Genomic DNA, 18,859 nt, shown 5'->3' with positions numbered 1-18,859 from the left:
GGTAGCAGAATGGACATGGCATAGTTGCGCCCCGAAGAAATCAGGTAGCAGAATGGACATGGCATAGTTGCGCTCCAAAGAAATCAGGTAGCAGAATGGACATGGCATAGTTGCGCTCCCAAGAAATCAGGTAGCAGAATGGACATGGCATAGTTGCGCCCCGAAGAAATCAGGTAGCAGAATGGACATGGCATAGTTGCGCCCCGAAGAAATCAGGTAGCAGAATGGACATGGCATAGTTGCGCCCCGAAGAAATCAGGTAGCAGATGGGACATGGCATAGTTGCGCCCCGAAGAAATCAGGTAGCAGAATGGACATGGCATAGTTGCGCTCCCAAGAAATCAGGTAGCAGAATGGACATGGCATAGTTGCGCTCCCAACAAATCAGGTAGCAGAATGGACATGGCATAGTTGCGCTCCAAAGAAATCAGGTAGCAGAATGGACATGGCATAGTTGCGCCCCAAAGAAATCAGGTAGCAGAATGGACATGGCATAGTTGCGCTCCCAAGAAATCAGGTAGCAGAATGGACATGGCATAGTTGCGCTCCCAACAAATCAGGTAGGAGAATGGACATGGCATAGTTGCGCCCCAAAGAAATCAGGTAGCAGAATGGACATGGCATAGTTGCGCCCCGAACAAATCAGGTAGCAGAATGGACATGGTATAGTTGCGCTCCCAAGAAATCAGGTAGGAGAATGGACATGGCATAGTTGCGCCCCAAAGAAATCAGGTAGGAGAATGGACATGGCATAGTTGCGCCCCGAAGAAATCAGGTAGGAGAATGGACATGGCATAGTTGCGCCCCGAAGAAATCAGGTAGCAGAATGGACATGGCATAGTTGCGCCCCGAAGAAATCAGGTAGCAGAATGGACATGGCATAGTTGCGCCCCGAAGAAATCAGGTAGGAGAATGGACATGGCATAGTTGCGCCCCGAAGAAATCAGGTAGGAGAATGGACATGGCATAGTTGCGGCCCGAAGAAATCAGGTAGCAGAATGGACATGGCATAGTTGCGCCCCGAAGAAATCAGGTAGCAGAATGGACATGGCATAGTTGCGCCCCGATGGATATAGTACACACAAAAGTGATTGTCATAAAATAAATAAATAACTTAAAAATATTGATGAATTTAAATACTATTATAGTCACAATCATGCCATAGTATGAAAGAAAAATTACACAACCTCGAGCGGGAATCGAACCTACGACTTCCTGTTCTCCGGTCAGGCGCTCTACCACTGAGCTATCAACTAGATCAGACACTATGGACAGTACTCTATAACAGAGTCGCCAGTATGAAAGGATAATTCCAAGCCTTTGGGTAATTTTTCTTTCATACCATGGCATGATTGTGACTATAATAGTATTTAAATTCATTAATATGTCACATCAACGGACGTGTATACGTCACCAAACATCGTAAGATGGAGATTACATTTAAAAATATTATAGTAGTATCGGTGTACAAACAAAAAATGCAGTTCATTTGTGTGTGATAGGCAAAAAAGTGTTATTTTAAATAGCAAAATTGATCATAGACAAAGTGTATCGAACAGTATTAAAAGAAAAGCTACGGAAGATATTTCTGAGAGACCCATGAAACTCATTTGAATATGTCAGTTAATAAAGTACTGCCAACTCCATGGTGTTTATGAATATTAAATCGGATAAGAAATCAATAAGGTTGGTTGATTACGAGGCTCGAGTTCCCGTAATGTCTTTTTCTCTACCTATTTCATCGGGGCGCAACTATGCCATGCCCCTTTTCTCTACCTGATAGGAACGGGGCGCAACTATGCCCACAAAACAGGGACCTTTTTTATCTGCTGCATCTTACCTGACCATGGGGCGCAACTATGCCATGCCCTTTTTCTCTACCTGATGGGAACGGGGCGCAACTATACCCACAAAACAGGGACCTTTTTTATCTGCAGCATCTTACCTGACCATGGGGAGCAATTATGCCATGCCCTTTTTCTCTACCTGATGGGAACGGGACGCAACTATGCCCACAAAACAGGGACCTTTTTTATCTGCTGCATCTTACCTGACCATGCCCTGCCCGAAATGTCGACCGAAACAGCTGACTGAAGGGGCCTATCTGGATGAAAATCTGTAGACAGGTTCTCTAAACTGTATACAATTTTTTAAATGTTAAAATGAAAAATCGAATTCTTTTTAATAAAATTAACAAACCGCCCCTCAGTGTAGGCCTATCCTTAAATTATTTGGTCTTCCTGCAATGATGAAGATCCACATTACAAATAAAGACTGCAGTTCTAGTTCTACGACCACGCAGGTTTGTTGCTGTAATTCTAGCAGAAGTGTTACTTACTCCAAAGTGAAGGCTGCATTCTTGGTGTTCTCGGCCGATGTTTCCTATGATTCGAGATTCATGGTGGTCACTTCCGAGTAATTCGGGTCCCCTGCCATACTTCGCTATTTCCTAGCACGGACGAACATCACACCCACTGCGGGGCTCGAACCCGACACCTAGAGCTCCAGGTCTGGATTTCGCATCTTGATGCTGTGTAAAGTGCAGAATTCAGTCGGTCCTGAAGGAAGGATATACTTACTCCCAGGTAAAAGTCAAAATTTAATTGTAAAATAAACGTTATTTACAGTAAATCACAAAATATAATAACTTGTGTTTATAGAGTACTTTTACATCACCAAAAATCAAAAATACATTTTCGTGAGCTATAAACTTCAAAAACGGCATCGCTTCCGTTGTCCACAGCATTTTGAACGGTAACAACTGCTGAGACCAGCACGTCGTGGAGAGTTATGTACAAACACTTACAAACAAGCCCTCCCAGGTCAAGCTGCATAACATTGACTGGCTCGCCGCTCGCCCTGTCTGTTGTCAGCACATAAAATATTACACGTCACATCAGGGGAAGAATAAGACTTCCTTACATTCCAGAATTTGAGTATTTACTCTTGCGATCAATTCCATGTATACTGTTTACCATGCAGACGAGAATCAGGCTTGAATAGCAAGGTAAGCAGCAACGAATATCAGTGCTCCTCCAGCTTAGAAAGACGACGGGGTCCCCGTTGTGTCGCAATTGACTTCCCGCTGCCGAGTCGGAAATGAACAACCGGGGTAAATTAACAATCATTCATAACTTGACTGTGTCCATGTAGACAACACAAAACAAAACTCAAAACCTGCAAGGAGTTAAATCAATAATAATAATAATAATAATAATAATAATAATAATAATAATATGACACATTAAAATAATGAAATAATAAATAGTAAGTACACAACTGCATTGCACTGCACGTGATGTATAACAAATGAAATGATAAAGCAACATCCACACAGACAAATGAAATGATAAAGCAACATCCACACAGACAAATGAAATGATAAAGCGACATAATAAAGTATACTCAGGACACAACCACATCCACATAGACAAATGAAATGATAAAGCAACATCCACACAGACAAATGAAATGATAAAGCAACATCCACACAGACAAATGAAATGATAAAGCGACATAATAAAGTATACTCAGGACACAACCACATCCACACAGACAAATGAAATGATAAAGCAACATCCACACAGACAAATGAAATGATAAAGCAACATCCACACAGACAAATGAAATGATAAAGCGACACAATAAAGTATACTCAGGACACAACCACATCCACATAGACAAATGAAATGATAAAGCAACATCCACACAGACAAATGAAATGATAAAGCAACATCCACACAGACAAATGAAATGATAAAGCAACATCCACACAGACAAATGAAATGATAAAGCGACATAATAAAGTATACTCAGGACACAACCACATCCACATAGACAAATGAAATGATAAAGCAACATCCACACAGACAAATGAAATGATAAAGCAACATCCACACAGACAAATGAAATGATAAAGCGACACAATAAAGTATACTCAGGACACAACCACATCCACATAGACAAATGAAATGATAAAGCAACATCCACACAGACAAATGAAATGATAAAGCAACATCCACACAGACAAATGAAATGATAAAGCGACACAATAAAGTATACTCAGGACACAACCACATCCACATAGACAAATGAAATGATAAAGCAACATCCACACAGACAAATGAAATGATAAAGCAACATCCACACAGACAAATGAAATGATAAAGCAACATCCACACAGACAAATGAAATGATAAAGCGACACAATAAAGTATACTCAGGACACAACCACATCCACATAGACAAATGAAATGATAAAGCAACATCCACACAGACAAATGAAATGATAAAGCAACATCCACACAGACAAATGAAATGATAAAGCAACATCCACACAGACAAATGAAATGATAAAGCGACACAATAAAGTATACTCAGGACACAACCACATCCACATAGACAAATGAAATGATAAAGCAACATCCACACAGACAAATGAAATAATAAAGCAACATCCACACAGACAAATGAAATGATAAAGCAACATCCACACAGACAAATGAAATGATAAAGCAACATCCACACAGACAAATGAAATGATGAAGCGACATAATAAAGTATACTCAGGACACAACCACATCCACATAGACAAATGAAGTGATAAAGCAACATCCACACAGACAAATGAAATGATGAAGCAACATCCACACAGACAAATGAAATGATAAAGCGACATAATAAAGTATACTCAGGACACAACCACATCCACATAGACAAATGAAATGATAAAGCAACATCCACACAGACAAATGAAATGATAAAGCAACATCCACACAGACAAATGAAATGATAAAGCGACATAATAAAGTATACTCAGGACACAACCACATCCACATAGACAAATGAAGTGATAAAGCAACATCCACACAGACAAATGAAATGATGAAGCAACATCCACACAGACAAATGAAATGATAAAGCGACATAATAAAGTATACTCAGGACACAACCACATCCACATAGACAAATGAAATGATAAAGCAACATCCACACAGACAAATGAAATGATAAAGCAACATCCACACAGACAAATGAAATGATAAAGCAACATCCACACAGACAAATGAAATGATAAAGCGACATAATAAAGTATACTCAGGACACAACCACATCCACATAGACAAATGAAATGATAAAGCAACATCCACACAGACAAATGAAATGATAAAGCAACATCCACACAGACAAATGAAATGATAAAGCAACATCCACACAGACAAATGAAATGATAAAGCGACATAATAAAGTATACTTAGGACACAACCACATCCACACAGACAATGAAGTGATAAAACAACAAAATAACGATCACTCAGTACACAACTACGTACATCCATACAGCATTGATGTATAATAAATGGAATGGAACAATAAGGCAATGAACGATTGTAGTGGAACTTCTGTGGAGTCCAATGGAACCTGAACAAGTAATTCTTAGTAATTGTTGATCATATGATAAAGAGGCACTGATTTGTACAGTCTTACCACATTGTTTTGCAACAAGGACCCTATCTCTGGAAGAAATGCACCGACTAACTTCACACAAGCGAATTTTACAGCAGACGCATATTTATGCGTGATCGTTATTCAGCCGTATTGTATTAGTTTTATTATTGCTTCTTAAAAATAAAGTGAGTTACAGGTTTTAGTATGAATGTTTATGCATTTGGTATGGAGTATTTAAGAAAATTTTATTAGGGGTTGGTCTACTGTCAGCAATGAGATCATAGTAAGTGTATTTAATGATCAATTATTTTAATACGCTAAGACATCACTTTGTTTAATTGTTTATTATGTTACATGAGGGGCTATCTCAGGATTACATAACAACACACAACACCCCAGCAACATGGCACTTTTATATTTGATCGTGATCTTTAAAAAGAGGAGAGAAGGAAGTTATTTACACTCAGTTTACAATTCAACACTATCACTAAGATTACAGTAGTCATGCTACCACGAACATCTGAAACATACATGATTGTTAGTCACAGACATCAAGGCAATATTCTAGACACACCTGCGGGGGCGTGACTGTCGGCTTAACTGACGCATTGCAGACCATTAGACTGCACCATTTGAAGTGCCGGCAACACTATCGACGTAGTTTCCCATAATAAATTCATAATAATTACTGCACAGTGCCATTTTCTAGAAGACCAGCTCCGCGGCACATGGGGTGCAAGTAACCACGTACAGTCCGGAGTTGGCGCCGACAAGACAAGAAGCTCTCTACGAACATGCACTAAGAAGCAGGGCAGATTCGCATTTATTTCGAAAGAGGCAAGAGAAATTTAATTTAGTAACGTTGGTAAGTGTGAAAAGTTCAGAAAAGTAAATAGATGTTAGCAGAATAGGCACACTTATCCTATAACCAAAGCATGCAGTCCCATATTCGTCGGAGGTCGCCAACACAGACCTGGGAACAGTCACGCCCCGCAGGAAGCGATAATGAGAAGCATGCGCACTCGAAGCAGCTAAGAGAGGAGAGGAGTGAGCAACTGTTTCGGCTCACCTTAGTAACAATGAAACAACTGCGAAATACGAGGCGCCTGCTTGTGTGTGCTGCCATCTAGAACATCAAGCCTGGACTTGGTTTGTTATTGTTGAGTTAGCCGATTACAGAATTACTTTTGCTTCGGCGTTGATTATTCTAGAAGGCTGTGGAAATTGTCAAACATCTACAAGCTCTACATAATATTAAACAGCGTACTACTCAACTTTCAACGCCACTCACAAAGAGAGAGAAAGAGAAAAGCATGCCAATAATGTTATTGATGAGTGTGTTAAGTGTTTATAAAATACCATCGCAAAGGTTGCATTAACAATTTGACTAAATTTAAACCGACGGGCGGCACGTGTTGGCTAGAACTCCCCACGTCTGCAGTCCGCCTCTCAACAGCCTTATTTATACTACATGATAAAGAATGGTTTTTAATTTCAGTCAACAACTTATCGATTAATACAGAAAATAATTTTCTGTTTTTAAGTTTCACATCATTATAATAATCCGTGGCGCTACAGCCCGTGAAGGGCCTAGACCGACCAGCCGGCTGCTGGCCTCACGCCCACATACCGAAGCAGAGGTGGACGATCATCCAACCAGAATGGAGGTATCGTGTGGTTAGCACGATGATCCCCCCAGCCGTTATAGCTGGATTTCGCTACCTATCGTAGCTCCCCAAGTGCATCACGATGCTGGGTGAGCACCGGTCCCATACACTGGCCGAAATTTCATGAGAAAATTTCTTCCCCATGAGGAATCGAACCAGCGCGCATTCCGTAATGCGAGTCCTAGACAGGATGCCTTAGACCGCGACGCCACGGCGCGGGACTTCACATCATTATATATCCACAAATATTTTCGATTTTTTTTTAAATCATCAGGTGGAGATACAAAAAATCGAAAATATTTGTGGATATATAATGATGTGAAACTTAAAAACAGAAAATTGTTTTCTGTATTAATCGATAAGTTGTTGACTGAAATTAAAAACAATTGTTTATTATATATACTTTCAACTCATCTGAAATATTAACCTCAATATGATTTTTAAATTTAAAACTCACTTATACTGTTGATCGTGATGTCCATTCTTAGGCATTTGTCTTCCCGCATCTATGGAATAATATCTCTACTGCTTCCAATGTCTATTACTTGTAATTCAATTTGTTAAAGCATTCTCTTCAGAATTATTTATGTTGTGTCACAGAATGCCATCATTTCTTGAGGTGGGAAATATGACCAAAATTGCACTCTAGTATTACCAGAGAATGCTTACAGTAAAGCTGATTGGTTCGCATAGCAGCCACGATGGTAAGTGCCACATTATGATCTACGTGCGTACGGTTTGGCAGTATGTTTAATGCGATATTCCACAGAGACACGCTTTGGAGCAGCCAAATATAACTCATATTTATTTCTACGTACTTTCCCATAGGCTAAGATGCCTAATTCTGTCATATGCGGTTGTAATAACAATAAGTCTGTGAAGAAAATCCCAGATGTTACATTCTATAACAAACCAGAATCCTTCTCAACTCGATACACTTTGGCATTTAAAATTTCCATGCAGCCCTGCCGCTAAAGAAAATTGGATCAAAGCCAGACGACGAGAAAACTGGGAGCCCGCTCGTTACAGCAGGCCTAATGTCCCTAGGTTGTGTCCCCATAATAGAAGCTATCTTTTGTTTGTTGGCCTCTAATAACAATAATGTGTCTCATAGGCGCGGACTTTGTGAACGAGGTGCTTTCTGCACTCTCAACTTACATATTGCTTAGTTGCTGTCGCTCTCATACAGAAACCCTATTTAATACTTTGTGCATTTATCTTAAATTTCTCATTTTTCGGTTCTCGCAGCATTGCTAATCTGCACATTTAATTACAGGGGTGTTATACGATTTACGTTATCCTATTTCTTGAAAAAGACTCCGAGCATAAGACATTTTCTATTTTAGACGGACGGGAGAGCCAAAGTAATCGGCCACAGTGTCGCCAGGTGGAAATTTCTTGCGGTGAGAGATATTTAACTTCTTTAATAATAATAATAATAATAATAATAATAATAATAATAATAATAATAATAATAATAATAATAATAATAATAATAATAATCCGTGGTGCTACAGTCCGTGAAGGGCCTAGACCGACCAGCCGGCTGCTGGCCTCACGCCCACATGCCGAAGCAGAGGTGGACGATCATCCAACCAGAACGGAGGTATCGTGTGGTTAGCACGATGATCCTCCCAGCCGTTATAGCTGGTATTCGCAACCGGATTTCGCTACATATCGTAGCTCCCCAAGTGCATCACGATGCTGGGTGAGCACCGGTCCCATACACTGGCCGAAATTTCATGAGAAAATTTCTTCCCCCATGAGGACTCAAACCAGCGCGCATTCCGTAACGCGAGTCCTAGGCGGGATGCCTTAGACCACGACGCCACGGCGCGGGACATTTAACTTCTTTACGACAAGAAAAAATATATAATGAAAAAGAAGCAATTTTGAATGCTCGCAGTATTCTGAAATTACAGAAATTCAATCTAAGATATTTTGGCGAGCACTGCAGTATGTTATAACTGCAACTTGGAAAATTCAGGTGGCCCAAATTTGGTTTCTGGTTTGTGTACTTGAAAGACGTCATAACAATTACATAAGTTAAATTAAACACTGTAATGTTTAATAAAATATTACGGGGGCAAAATGTACTTTCACTGAAAACGTGCTAATAATAAAGTTAACAAAATATCAGAATAAATACTTAACTGACTCATGACTAATTTGATTTTGATTGTCTCTAATAAGTTAAATGGTATGTCGGCAGGTATAAATGCCTTGCACATGTCTTCATAAAATGTTGAATTTGATACAGGGTCCTTCTGCACATTTCCTGGTTCCAGCCGTTTATGTTTCGTTGTACGTACGTGCCTTTGAACGTTATATTCTTTAGAATAACTCTTCTCGGGTTCTCAGCCAGGTGAGTTGGAGATTAGCTTCCAAGCTTTCGACGCTAGCTCTGCCATCTTCTTCAGGGAATGAAGTGATGTGGGACCATGTCTAGCCGGTATATATGCAATAGACGATGACAATGAAATGATAATGATACTATTGCATATATACCGGCTAGACATGGTCCCACATCACTTCATTCCCTGAAGAAGATGGCAGAGCTAGGCATCGAAAGCTTAGAAGCTAATCTCCAACTCACCTGACTGAGAACCCGAGAAGAGTTATTCTACATCAAACGCCGGGAAAGCCTCAAGTCATACATTATATTCTTTGTTTTTAGCAGACGTAACGCTGACATTGCAAAGTCTACAATACAGATTGTTATTTTGAATGCTAAATACTTCTGCACCATACTGTGAAACTAAATACTGTATTCTAATTTCCAAGACGCGTTTCTTTCCTTCTGAGCCATACTACGGAGCGCACTGCACTTCACGACAGTTTGTATTACACTTGAACTGTACCGCGGCGGTTGTGTCTCTCCGTACACACACGCCCTTACAGCGAATTGACTTCCTTTCACTGTAACAGGCTCCGATGTCACAGGCCACTCATAACACGATCTCACACCACATACGTTACTTGTAGTATATTCTTAATAGTTAGCAATTCAGCAAAGCTGCATTAACAGTGTGGTTATCTAGTGTTCCATGAGGTTACCTGATATTCACCTTAAAATTAGGGAAAATCTTGGAAAAAACGTAGCCAGGTATAATTAAATGACGCAGTGTAAACTAATTACGTCCTTGAACAGGGAAAAATTGTTTGTGACATATCAATGTTCCGCTAGCAGACAGCTTCTTGAATATTAATTGGGTCTCGCCTGATTTCATTTATTTTAAAGCCATTTAAATTAAATTCCTTCTTATGAATGTTTGTATCCATCATCTATTTTCTGGAATGTTCCCTTTTAGTAGACGGTTCTAACATTTAGCCGTTTTGCCACATAATTCCTTTAATTTTTGTAAATATAAATCAATATATTCCGCACTTCGAATGTACCATAAAATAAGGGCCCTGTGGCACAAGCAAGTTCACCTGTAATCTGTACAAATTACGGGGATTGTGTTCCACAGAAGTATGGAGTACACTTGTACTTTATGACTCCGCATAATTCATAACAAAATCGGTACAATTTTCTCTACTAGTGAAAGAAAACTAATCTGCTAGTGTAAGAATATCTATAATTTTATTATTGTTATATCATTTATAATTTACGAAATATGTGGTCGAGTACTAGTGAAAGTTGTGGGGCTAATAAAGAAAATCATAGAGTTAATAAGGAAAAAAATACATGTTCAATTTAAAACAGAATTTAAGTATAATGAACGTTTTAGGTTGGAAGAGCAGAAGACCATTGCTGGCGGGTCTTGACTTCAGAGGCAACTAAGGCATTACAAACTTCGTCTTTTTTGCATATGAAAAATTAATGTCAAGATTTGTGATAAATTATTCAGCGGTTAAAACTTGAAGGAGGACAGCAGTGTGAATGAACATCAGCGAATGTCGAACGTCATCATTTTCGACGAACAAAGCGCACGACTAACATCAGCACCACTGCAATTCATGTGAGTCAAATCTAGGATTGCCTTGAGGAAAAACTTTTTTTGCTTTATGTTCTCAAAAACACACAATCAACTAATACAAATTATTGCAACGTAATATAACGAAGTTCTGAAAAATGTCTTAGAAATATAAATTTTTTCCTTAGAAACGATACTGCAAATAAGGGATATGAACATGATACAGTATGACTCAAGTACATCCCATTATTATTATTATTATTATTATTATTATTATTATTATTATTATTATTATTATTATTATTTTACTAAGTCCCGCGCCGTGGCGTCGTGGTCTAAGGCATCCTGTCTAGACGGAGCATTACGGAATGCGCGCTGGATCCAGTCCTCATGGGGGAAGAAATGAAATTTCGGCCAGTGTGGCCACCCAGCATTGTGATGCACTTGGGGAGCTACGATAGGTAGCGAAATCCAGTTATGAAAGCCAGCTATAATGGCTGGGGGATCATCGTGCTAACCACACGATGCTTCCATTCTAGTTGGATGATCGTCCACCTCTGCTTCGGCATGTGGACGTGAGGCCACCAGCTGGCTGGTCGGTCATAGTCCTTCATGGGCTATCGTGCCTCATATTATTATTATTATTATTATTATTATTATTATTATTATTATTATCATCATCATCATTTTACCAATGGCAGCACTCACCCACACGAAGCCAGGTTACTAACAGCCGTTGCTCAGGGAACACCGTTATTATTGCTTTCGGGAAATTCTGCTCAGAACTGGGAAATCTGCATCGCCTTGGAGGGGACAACTAGGCAACACTGTTCGACCTCTATTATTGTATTTGATTAGCCAGTCATGCGTCGTATTGAAAGTTAGTGCAGCCCCACTACGCTGTGGTCACATTCTTCTTCGTTTGGCATTAATGAACGGAAAGGGCAAGAAAGCCGGTGACTTCATTATTGCCAACTGCATTGCAATCAAGTGCAACAATGAAAGTAGTATTTGAAGTTGTTCAACAATGAAGTGAATTATGTACCGAGATGCACCGTTGCTGGCTAGTGAGTGAGAAGTGTTGGGATCTGAGCTTCTCCTTTCAAGGCCGAGCTCCTGGTCTGTTTTTGTTTCAGCTTCCCCCTGAACAGCAGACAATTCTAATTTTTCTTCGGTTCACAAGATCACCGCAGACACCGCCTGTATTTGTAATATTTTAAAATATGAAACATAAAGTCAAACAATTTTTGGCAGAAGTCCTGTATTATTAGATGTTAACAGTTTCCAGTGCAGATGAAACAAGACGAGGCGATTATCGAGGAGAAAGTCGATCCAACTGAAGACAATAATAATTGATTTTGATGGGAGAATGAAAAACCGATCCAACAGAACACAACATTTGTTTTGTATGGAAACAGAAAAAACCGATCCAGCCTAAAACAAAATTTCTTTTGATGGGAGTATAAAAAACCGATCCAACAGAATACAACATTTGTTTTAGATGGGAGTATAAAAAACCGATCCAACAGAATACAACATTTGTTTTATATGGGAGTATAAAAAACCGATCTAACTGAATACAACAATTATTTTTTATGGGAGTATAAAAAGCCGATCCAACAGAATACAACATTTGTTTTATATGGGAGTATAAAAAACCGATCTAACTGAATACAACAATTATTTTTTATGGGAGTATAAAAAACCGATCCAACAGAATACAACATTTGTTTTATATGGGAGTATAAAAAACCGATCTAACTGAATACAACAATTATTTTTTATGGGAGTATAAAAAACCGATCCAACAGAATACAACATTTGTTTTATATGGGAGCATAAAAAACCGATCTAACTGAATACAACAATTATTTTTGATGGGAGTATAAAAAACCGATCCAACAGAATACAACATTTGTTTTATATGGGAGTATAAAAAACCGATCTAACTGAATACAACAATTATTTTTGATGGGAGTATAAAAAACCGATCCAACAGAATACAACATTTGTTTTATATGGGAGTATAAAAAACCGATCCAACAGAATACAACATTTGTTTTATATGGGAGTATAAAAAACCGATCTAACTGAATACAACAATTATTTTTTTATGGGAGTATAAAAAACCGATCCAACAGAATACAACATTTGTTTTATATGGGAGCATAAAAAACCGATCTAACTGAAGACAACAATTATTTTTGATGGGAGTATAAAAAACCGATCCAACAGAATACAACATTTGTTTTATATGGGAGTATAAAAAACCGATCTAACTGAATACAACAATTATTTTTGATGGGAGTATAAAAAACCGATCCAACAGAATACAACATTTGTTTTATATGGGGGTATAAAAAACCAATCCAACAGAATACAACATTTGTTTTATATGGAAATAGAGAAAATTGATCCAACTGAATACAGTGATTATATTTGATGAAAATAGAGAAAACCAATCCAAGTGAATACAACAGTAATTGATTCTGATGAGAGTAGAAAAAAATCGATGCATCAGAATACAACAGTTGTTTTTGATGGCAGTATAGAAAACCGATCAAACAGAATACAAAAATTGTTTTATATGGAAATAGTCAAAATCGATCCAACTGAACACCGTACAGTTGTTCTTGTTGGAAATTGAGAAAACCGATGCAACTGAATACAACAATTATTTTATGGGAATACAGAAAACTGATTCAATTGCATGTGAACAGAGTACAAGAGGAGCTTTCTTTCTTTTTTTTGGTGGAAATGAAGAAATCCGTTCCAACTGAATGTGCAATGGTGTTGCACGGAAATAGAGGAAAGGAATTCCGACGAAAGATGTAATAAACAATAATGGCTGAAGCAGAGTGAGTTGTTTTTCTTGCAGGAGGTCTGGTACTCATTTCTATGTGCTGCATGCTGTATACATTTCATTTCAGCATGTTATTTGCATTGTCTCATTGTTTAACTTGAAGTGACATAGAATAGCTTCACATTATACGTTCGCTATCGATCATGATGTGCTTTGTTACATGCTGGGACAAATAAAGTTACTTGGAAAGAGATGGACACGAAATCAGGTGGCAGGAAAATATTTAAAGCATCTCGTTGAACCCGAGACCTGCGCAGTTAAAGACTGGCAACACAGCGGCAGAGAACGCCTTGCATTTCAGTTGACAGACAGGCAGCGAGGCAGACACGTCATCATCCACTCACACCGCACTCACACTGTAACACGAGTCGTCCATTACAAAACGTAACAAACCGTCTCAACTTATGTTATGAAACACATTTCCAAGAAACAGTTCATTATTGCATCGTGTGTAATTATCACAGAATATCTTTAACGTAAATCAAAACACAGTAAGTCACACAAATAGGCCGATTGTATGGTGAGTACTTGGAGAAATCAAGCAGAAATGAGAGTTCTGGATCCGGGCACCGAACCCGGCACGTTGGTAACTCTATACCTTCAATTTTTTTTGTACCGCCTTCTTCAAAACTCCCTCCTCCTGGGGCGAATCACGATTCAGAAATACTTCAAGCATCTAAACCTACATATAAAAGCCATTTTTTGTTCTTTGCCCATCTTACCGCAAGGAGCGCCAGTTGACATCCCGTGACTTCTGTCAGCGCATTTCAACAAAGCTTGAACATTTTCGTAAAAGAGTGAAATAGTTTTCAATATCGAATACATGAGAATTGAGCCCCACCATAGCTGACAGGCTCCATTATTACATCACAACATCTCAGTGAGGTTTTCCTCATCAACACTTCTCTACCGTAGACATCCACTACAACTGAGCAATGATCTTTACGGCCAGCGAACAGCACTCGAGTCCCAATACAGCTACAGAAGTCAGCGAGTGTGCAAGCCAGCGCCAGCGTTTCCCGCCAAGAATAAAACTTCTCGTTTGTAAATGACAAGGACACTTAACAATGAGAGTGTTGGAGCGGCCGGGTTCGGTGCCGTGTAAACCAATGCCACAAGTGAGGTGCACACAGTATGTACAGAGTCGAGATTCCACACCCTACGAGAGACTATACAGCGATGGGAACCGAAACCAAGGCTTTGCAGGCGAGGGCCGAGTGAAGCTGCTGGCTACACGAAACAGTAGCTTCCAGGAATGGGTGTCTGGTGGATGCCAGGATCGTCTGGAATTGCTGCTCGTTACACTTATTATGTACGCTTAAATAGCCCCGAGTAATGTACAATGGAACTCATAAGATCCAAAAGATGTTTATTTCAGAACAACACTTGTAAAAAATTCCTGAGGTAAAATTTCCTTAGACGAAAGATTAAGAAAGTGAAAAAAGGCTTATGTGCAATGCGGCCACGAACAATTTGAATCAACAACACATTATGGCGATACAGCAAAATACCAGTATAACGAAATCTTGGAAATCTCTGATGTTACTTCGTTATAGTGAAATTTCGTTATATCGAAATCTAAAGAAAAAAGCACGTTTGCTTATTTACCTCTACTTATGTCGTAAATTTCGCACTTTTTTGGTGTAAGTATAGAAAATATCTTTAAATAAAATGAAAATGATGTACTTGCATTGCATTTATTGATAAGAAAAACTTTAAAGAAAAAAATACAAACATTAGTTTTGTTTGTAGAACAGTAGTGCCATGTAGAAGGAAACCAAACAACTGCATGAGGAAACTAACACAAAATTCTGCACTATAGTAGACGACGTGGCTATTATGAAAATGCGATATTATTGTAATATAAAATATGTCCCTACTTGCTACCAATTGTACCCTACGTTTAAAATATTTTTCGTTAAAAAACTAGATTTTTCGGCAAGGGACCGAGTTTTTATTTCGATATAGTCCTACTGATTTGTTCGTAAAAATGAAATGTGTTAAACTGAAGTATTTCAACGTTAAATTATAGGGAAATATCGAGTATTTCGTTATACTGGCGTGCGCTGCATACAGGGTGTGACGTGTCGTCCCGTCCCAGCAGAAGGCACCGTGGCATCCACTGTACATCCGCACCCATTACGTGGAGAGCTGAACGCTACCTCTGTGCTCTGGAAGGGGGGCTCTGGGACGGACACGTTGCATCTTAAAAACAAAAGGCTTGCGGCGAAATCGGTTACAAAACGCACATACAAAAACGTAAAAACCTGGAAAACAAACGACCTCTACGCCACCCGGTCCAGGTCCCCACAGTCCCCGCGCACTGGCTAGCCGGGCGAGGGCGACGCCGCCGCCGCAGGGTCGCGCTGCTGCAGGCTGCCGTCGCCCAGGGACAGGGCCTGCACGATGCGAGGGTCCGCCTTGCTGCCCTCGCGGAACTCCTCCAGCGTCAGGCGGTCGTCGTGGTTCTTGTCCATCTGGTCGAAGATCTTGTCCACCCGCTTCTGCGGCGTGTTGTCGTCCTCCGCCGTGGGCTGCTGGCCCTGCGCAGAGCGAGACACTCGTGAGACTTGACGACACATCTGCAATCTGCCATGCGGCTGAAAGACGTGTCAAAATGGTAACTACGCCAGGAGGTAATGGGGTAGGGTGGCCAGTTCCTTGCATACATCGCTGATTATTACCAACATATTACACTAATCGGACTTCAGATGTATACAAACAATTATTGTTCTTCCTCCGACACATATCGATGGTTGAGCCTATAATAACTAAAAACAATAATAGATAGGCCTATAAAATTGACTCCTGGTAAACATTTCTGAACTTGTATGGCACATACTCTTTTCTTGATTCCAACTATAAATTAGCTCCCTTCTAAAGAATGCAATCCTGCAGCGACTGAATATCTGGTCATTCACTTACACCGAGAGCTCTTCTTTGCTCCAACCGACAAAATTCTACGTACTTACCACCATCTGGTAGATAGCATCCACGATATTGTACATCTCGTCCCGCGTGATGAAACCGTCATTGTCCACGTCGTACAGTCGGAAGGCCCCTGCAACAGGCGAGGACGGGACCAATCAGATAGTGTGCACAAACAAATCAATCCGCAGGCTATGGGAATAGCCTAATTGTATTTTGGAAACGCATCATGAATATTAATAATAATAATAATAATAATAATGATAATAATAACAATAATAATAACGATAATGATAATGATAATAATAATCATAATAATAATAACAATAATAATAACAACAATAATAATAATAATACTTACTTACTTACCGGCTTTCAAGGAACCCGGAGGTTCATTGCCGCCCTCAACAATAAAAATAATAATGATAATAATAACGATAATAATAATAATAATAATAATAACAATAATAATAATACTTACTTACTGGCTTTTAAGGAACCCGGAGGTTCATTGCCGCCCTCAACAATAATAATAATAATAATAATAATAATAATAATAATGATAATGATAATAATAACAATAATAATAATAATAATAATAATAATAATAATACTTACTGGCTTTTAAGGAATCCGGAGGTTCATTGCCGCCCTCAACAACAACAATAATAATAATAATGATAATAATAATAATAATAATAATAATAATAATACTTACTTACTAAGGAACCCGGAGGTTCATTGCCGCCCTCAATAATAATAATAATAATAATAATAATAATAATAATAATAATAATAATAATAATAACAATAATAATAAAAGGTAAAGGTAAAGGTATCCCCGTAACATGCCATGAAGGCACTTGGGGGGCATGGAGGTAGAGCCCCATGCTTTCCATGACCTCGGCACTAGAATGAGGTGGTGTAATAACAATAATAATAACAATAATAATGATAATAATAATAATGATAATAATAATAATAATGATAATTTATATATTTAATTATTTACAATATTAACGTGCAAAACAACAAAGAAATGCTCAGTATCGAATGCTTATTGCAACTTTTTTAACGAAATTTAAAGGAAAACTCTACAAGCTGTAATGTACGAAAATGGTAAGAACTGCTTAATCTTTCAAGAATTAGTTTATTTAATATTGCAAACATTTCCAACTTGGCCATTTGCAGAATTACGAAGTCGCATTTATCATAACCTATTTAAATGAAAACAAATGAAGGTAGATGTAAGGCAAGATTTTGGACAGTTTGAAGGACTTCCTGAACTAACTCTCTTCATAATAACCAGCTCATTAAAGGACAGTTCATAACGGATAACGGTCGTCTAAAAATTCATTTTTCTTACAACACTTGCATTTTACAATTTTCAAAATATAAACTTGTGGATATAGGGAATGCAATAAGTGCGTAGAATGAATTTTTGACGGCATATTGCTGTCACGTGGTACCAGTTCACTAAGAAATAATGAAATAAGCCCAATATGATATTATGGGATTAAAGTCATAATGAACAATCTGCGATGTACTTACAATGCAGCTTTTCGTCCAAGTTGCCTCGAGACGTGATGGACAGCGCTCGGATGAACTCCTCGAACTCTATGGAGCCGTCCTGCAAGCCAAGCAATGCATTTCAAACTGTGGCTAACCGTCAGAGCGTTGGATTTCCATGCTAATAATGCGGGTTCAAGTCCTGGCTGTCAAACTGGAATTTGTGAGAGACCGAGACAGACTGGGATTTTTGTGTCTGTTTGTTACAGAAATACTGTATGTTGAAATTGGGTCTGAATAAGTATCCACTAATACAGAAACGGCGAACTCTATGATCGCTTAGGGTAGGCCTACGTACACGTTGGAGCAACGATAAACGATAAAAGAAATGACCTAGCGACGCTTTGGTATTATCAAAGAATCAAGTGTTCATATCGGAGCAACGAGGACGCTGGAAGCGAACATTTTGATTTATCAGTAGAAGATATTCTATACATCCACTTAATGAAAGAAGATATATAGGA

The 18,859-nt window shown here is 38.8% G+C and overlaps 1 protein-coding gene across 1 annotated transcript in view; it reads right to left on the bottom strand.

The window, feature by feature from the left end:
• Positions 1–14,011: 14,011 nt before the first annotated feature.
• LOC138713050 (frequenin-2) overlaps positions 14,012–18,859 on the bottom strand; it is a 74,817-nt gene continuing 69,969 nt past the window's right edge. The window contains exons 5-7 of the mRNA XM_069844769.1: positions 18,378–18,456; positions 16,871–16,959; positions 14,012–16,441 (exon numbers count right to left, since the gene is read on the bottom strand). Of these exons, the coding sequence (XP_069700870.1) occupies positions 16,226–16,441; positions 16,871–16,959; positions 18,378–18,456 (384 nt within the window). The 3' untranslated portion in view covers positions 14,012–16,225. The remainder of the gene's footprint in view (positions 16,442–16,870; positions 16,960–18,377; positions 18,457–18,859) is intronic.

Source organism: Periplaneta americana, chromosome 14 (assembly GCF_040183065.1).
Source record: "Periplaneta americana isolate PAMFEO1 chromosome 14, P.americana_PAMFEO1_priV1, whole genome shotgun sequence".
Lineage (NCBI taxonomy): Eukaryota > Metazoa > Arthropoda > Insecta > Blattodea > Blattidae > Periplaneta > Periplaneta americana.
Note: the sequence above shows the minus strand (reverse complement) of the source record. Positions and strands in the feature narration are given on the sequence as shown.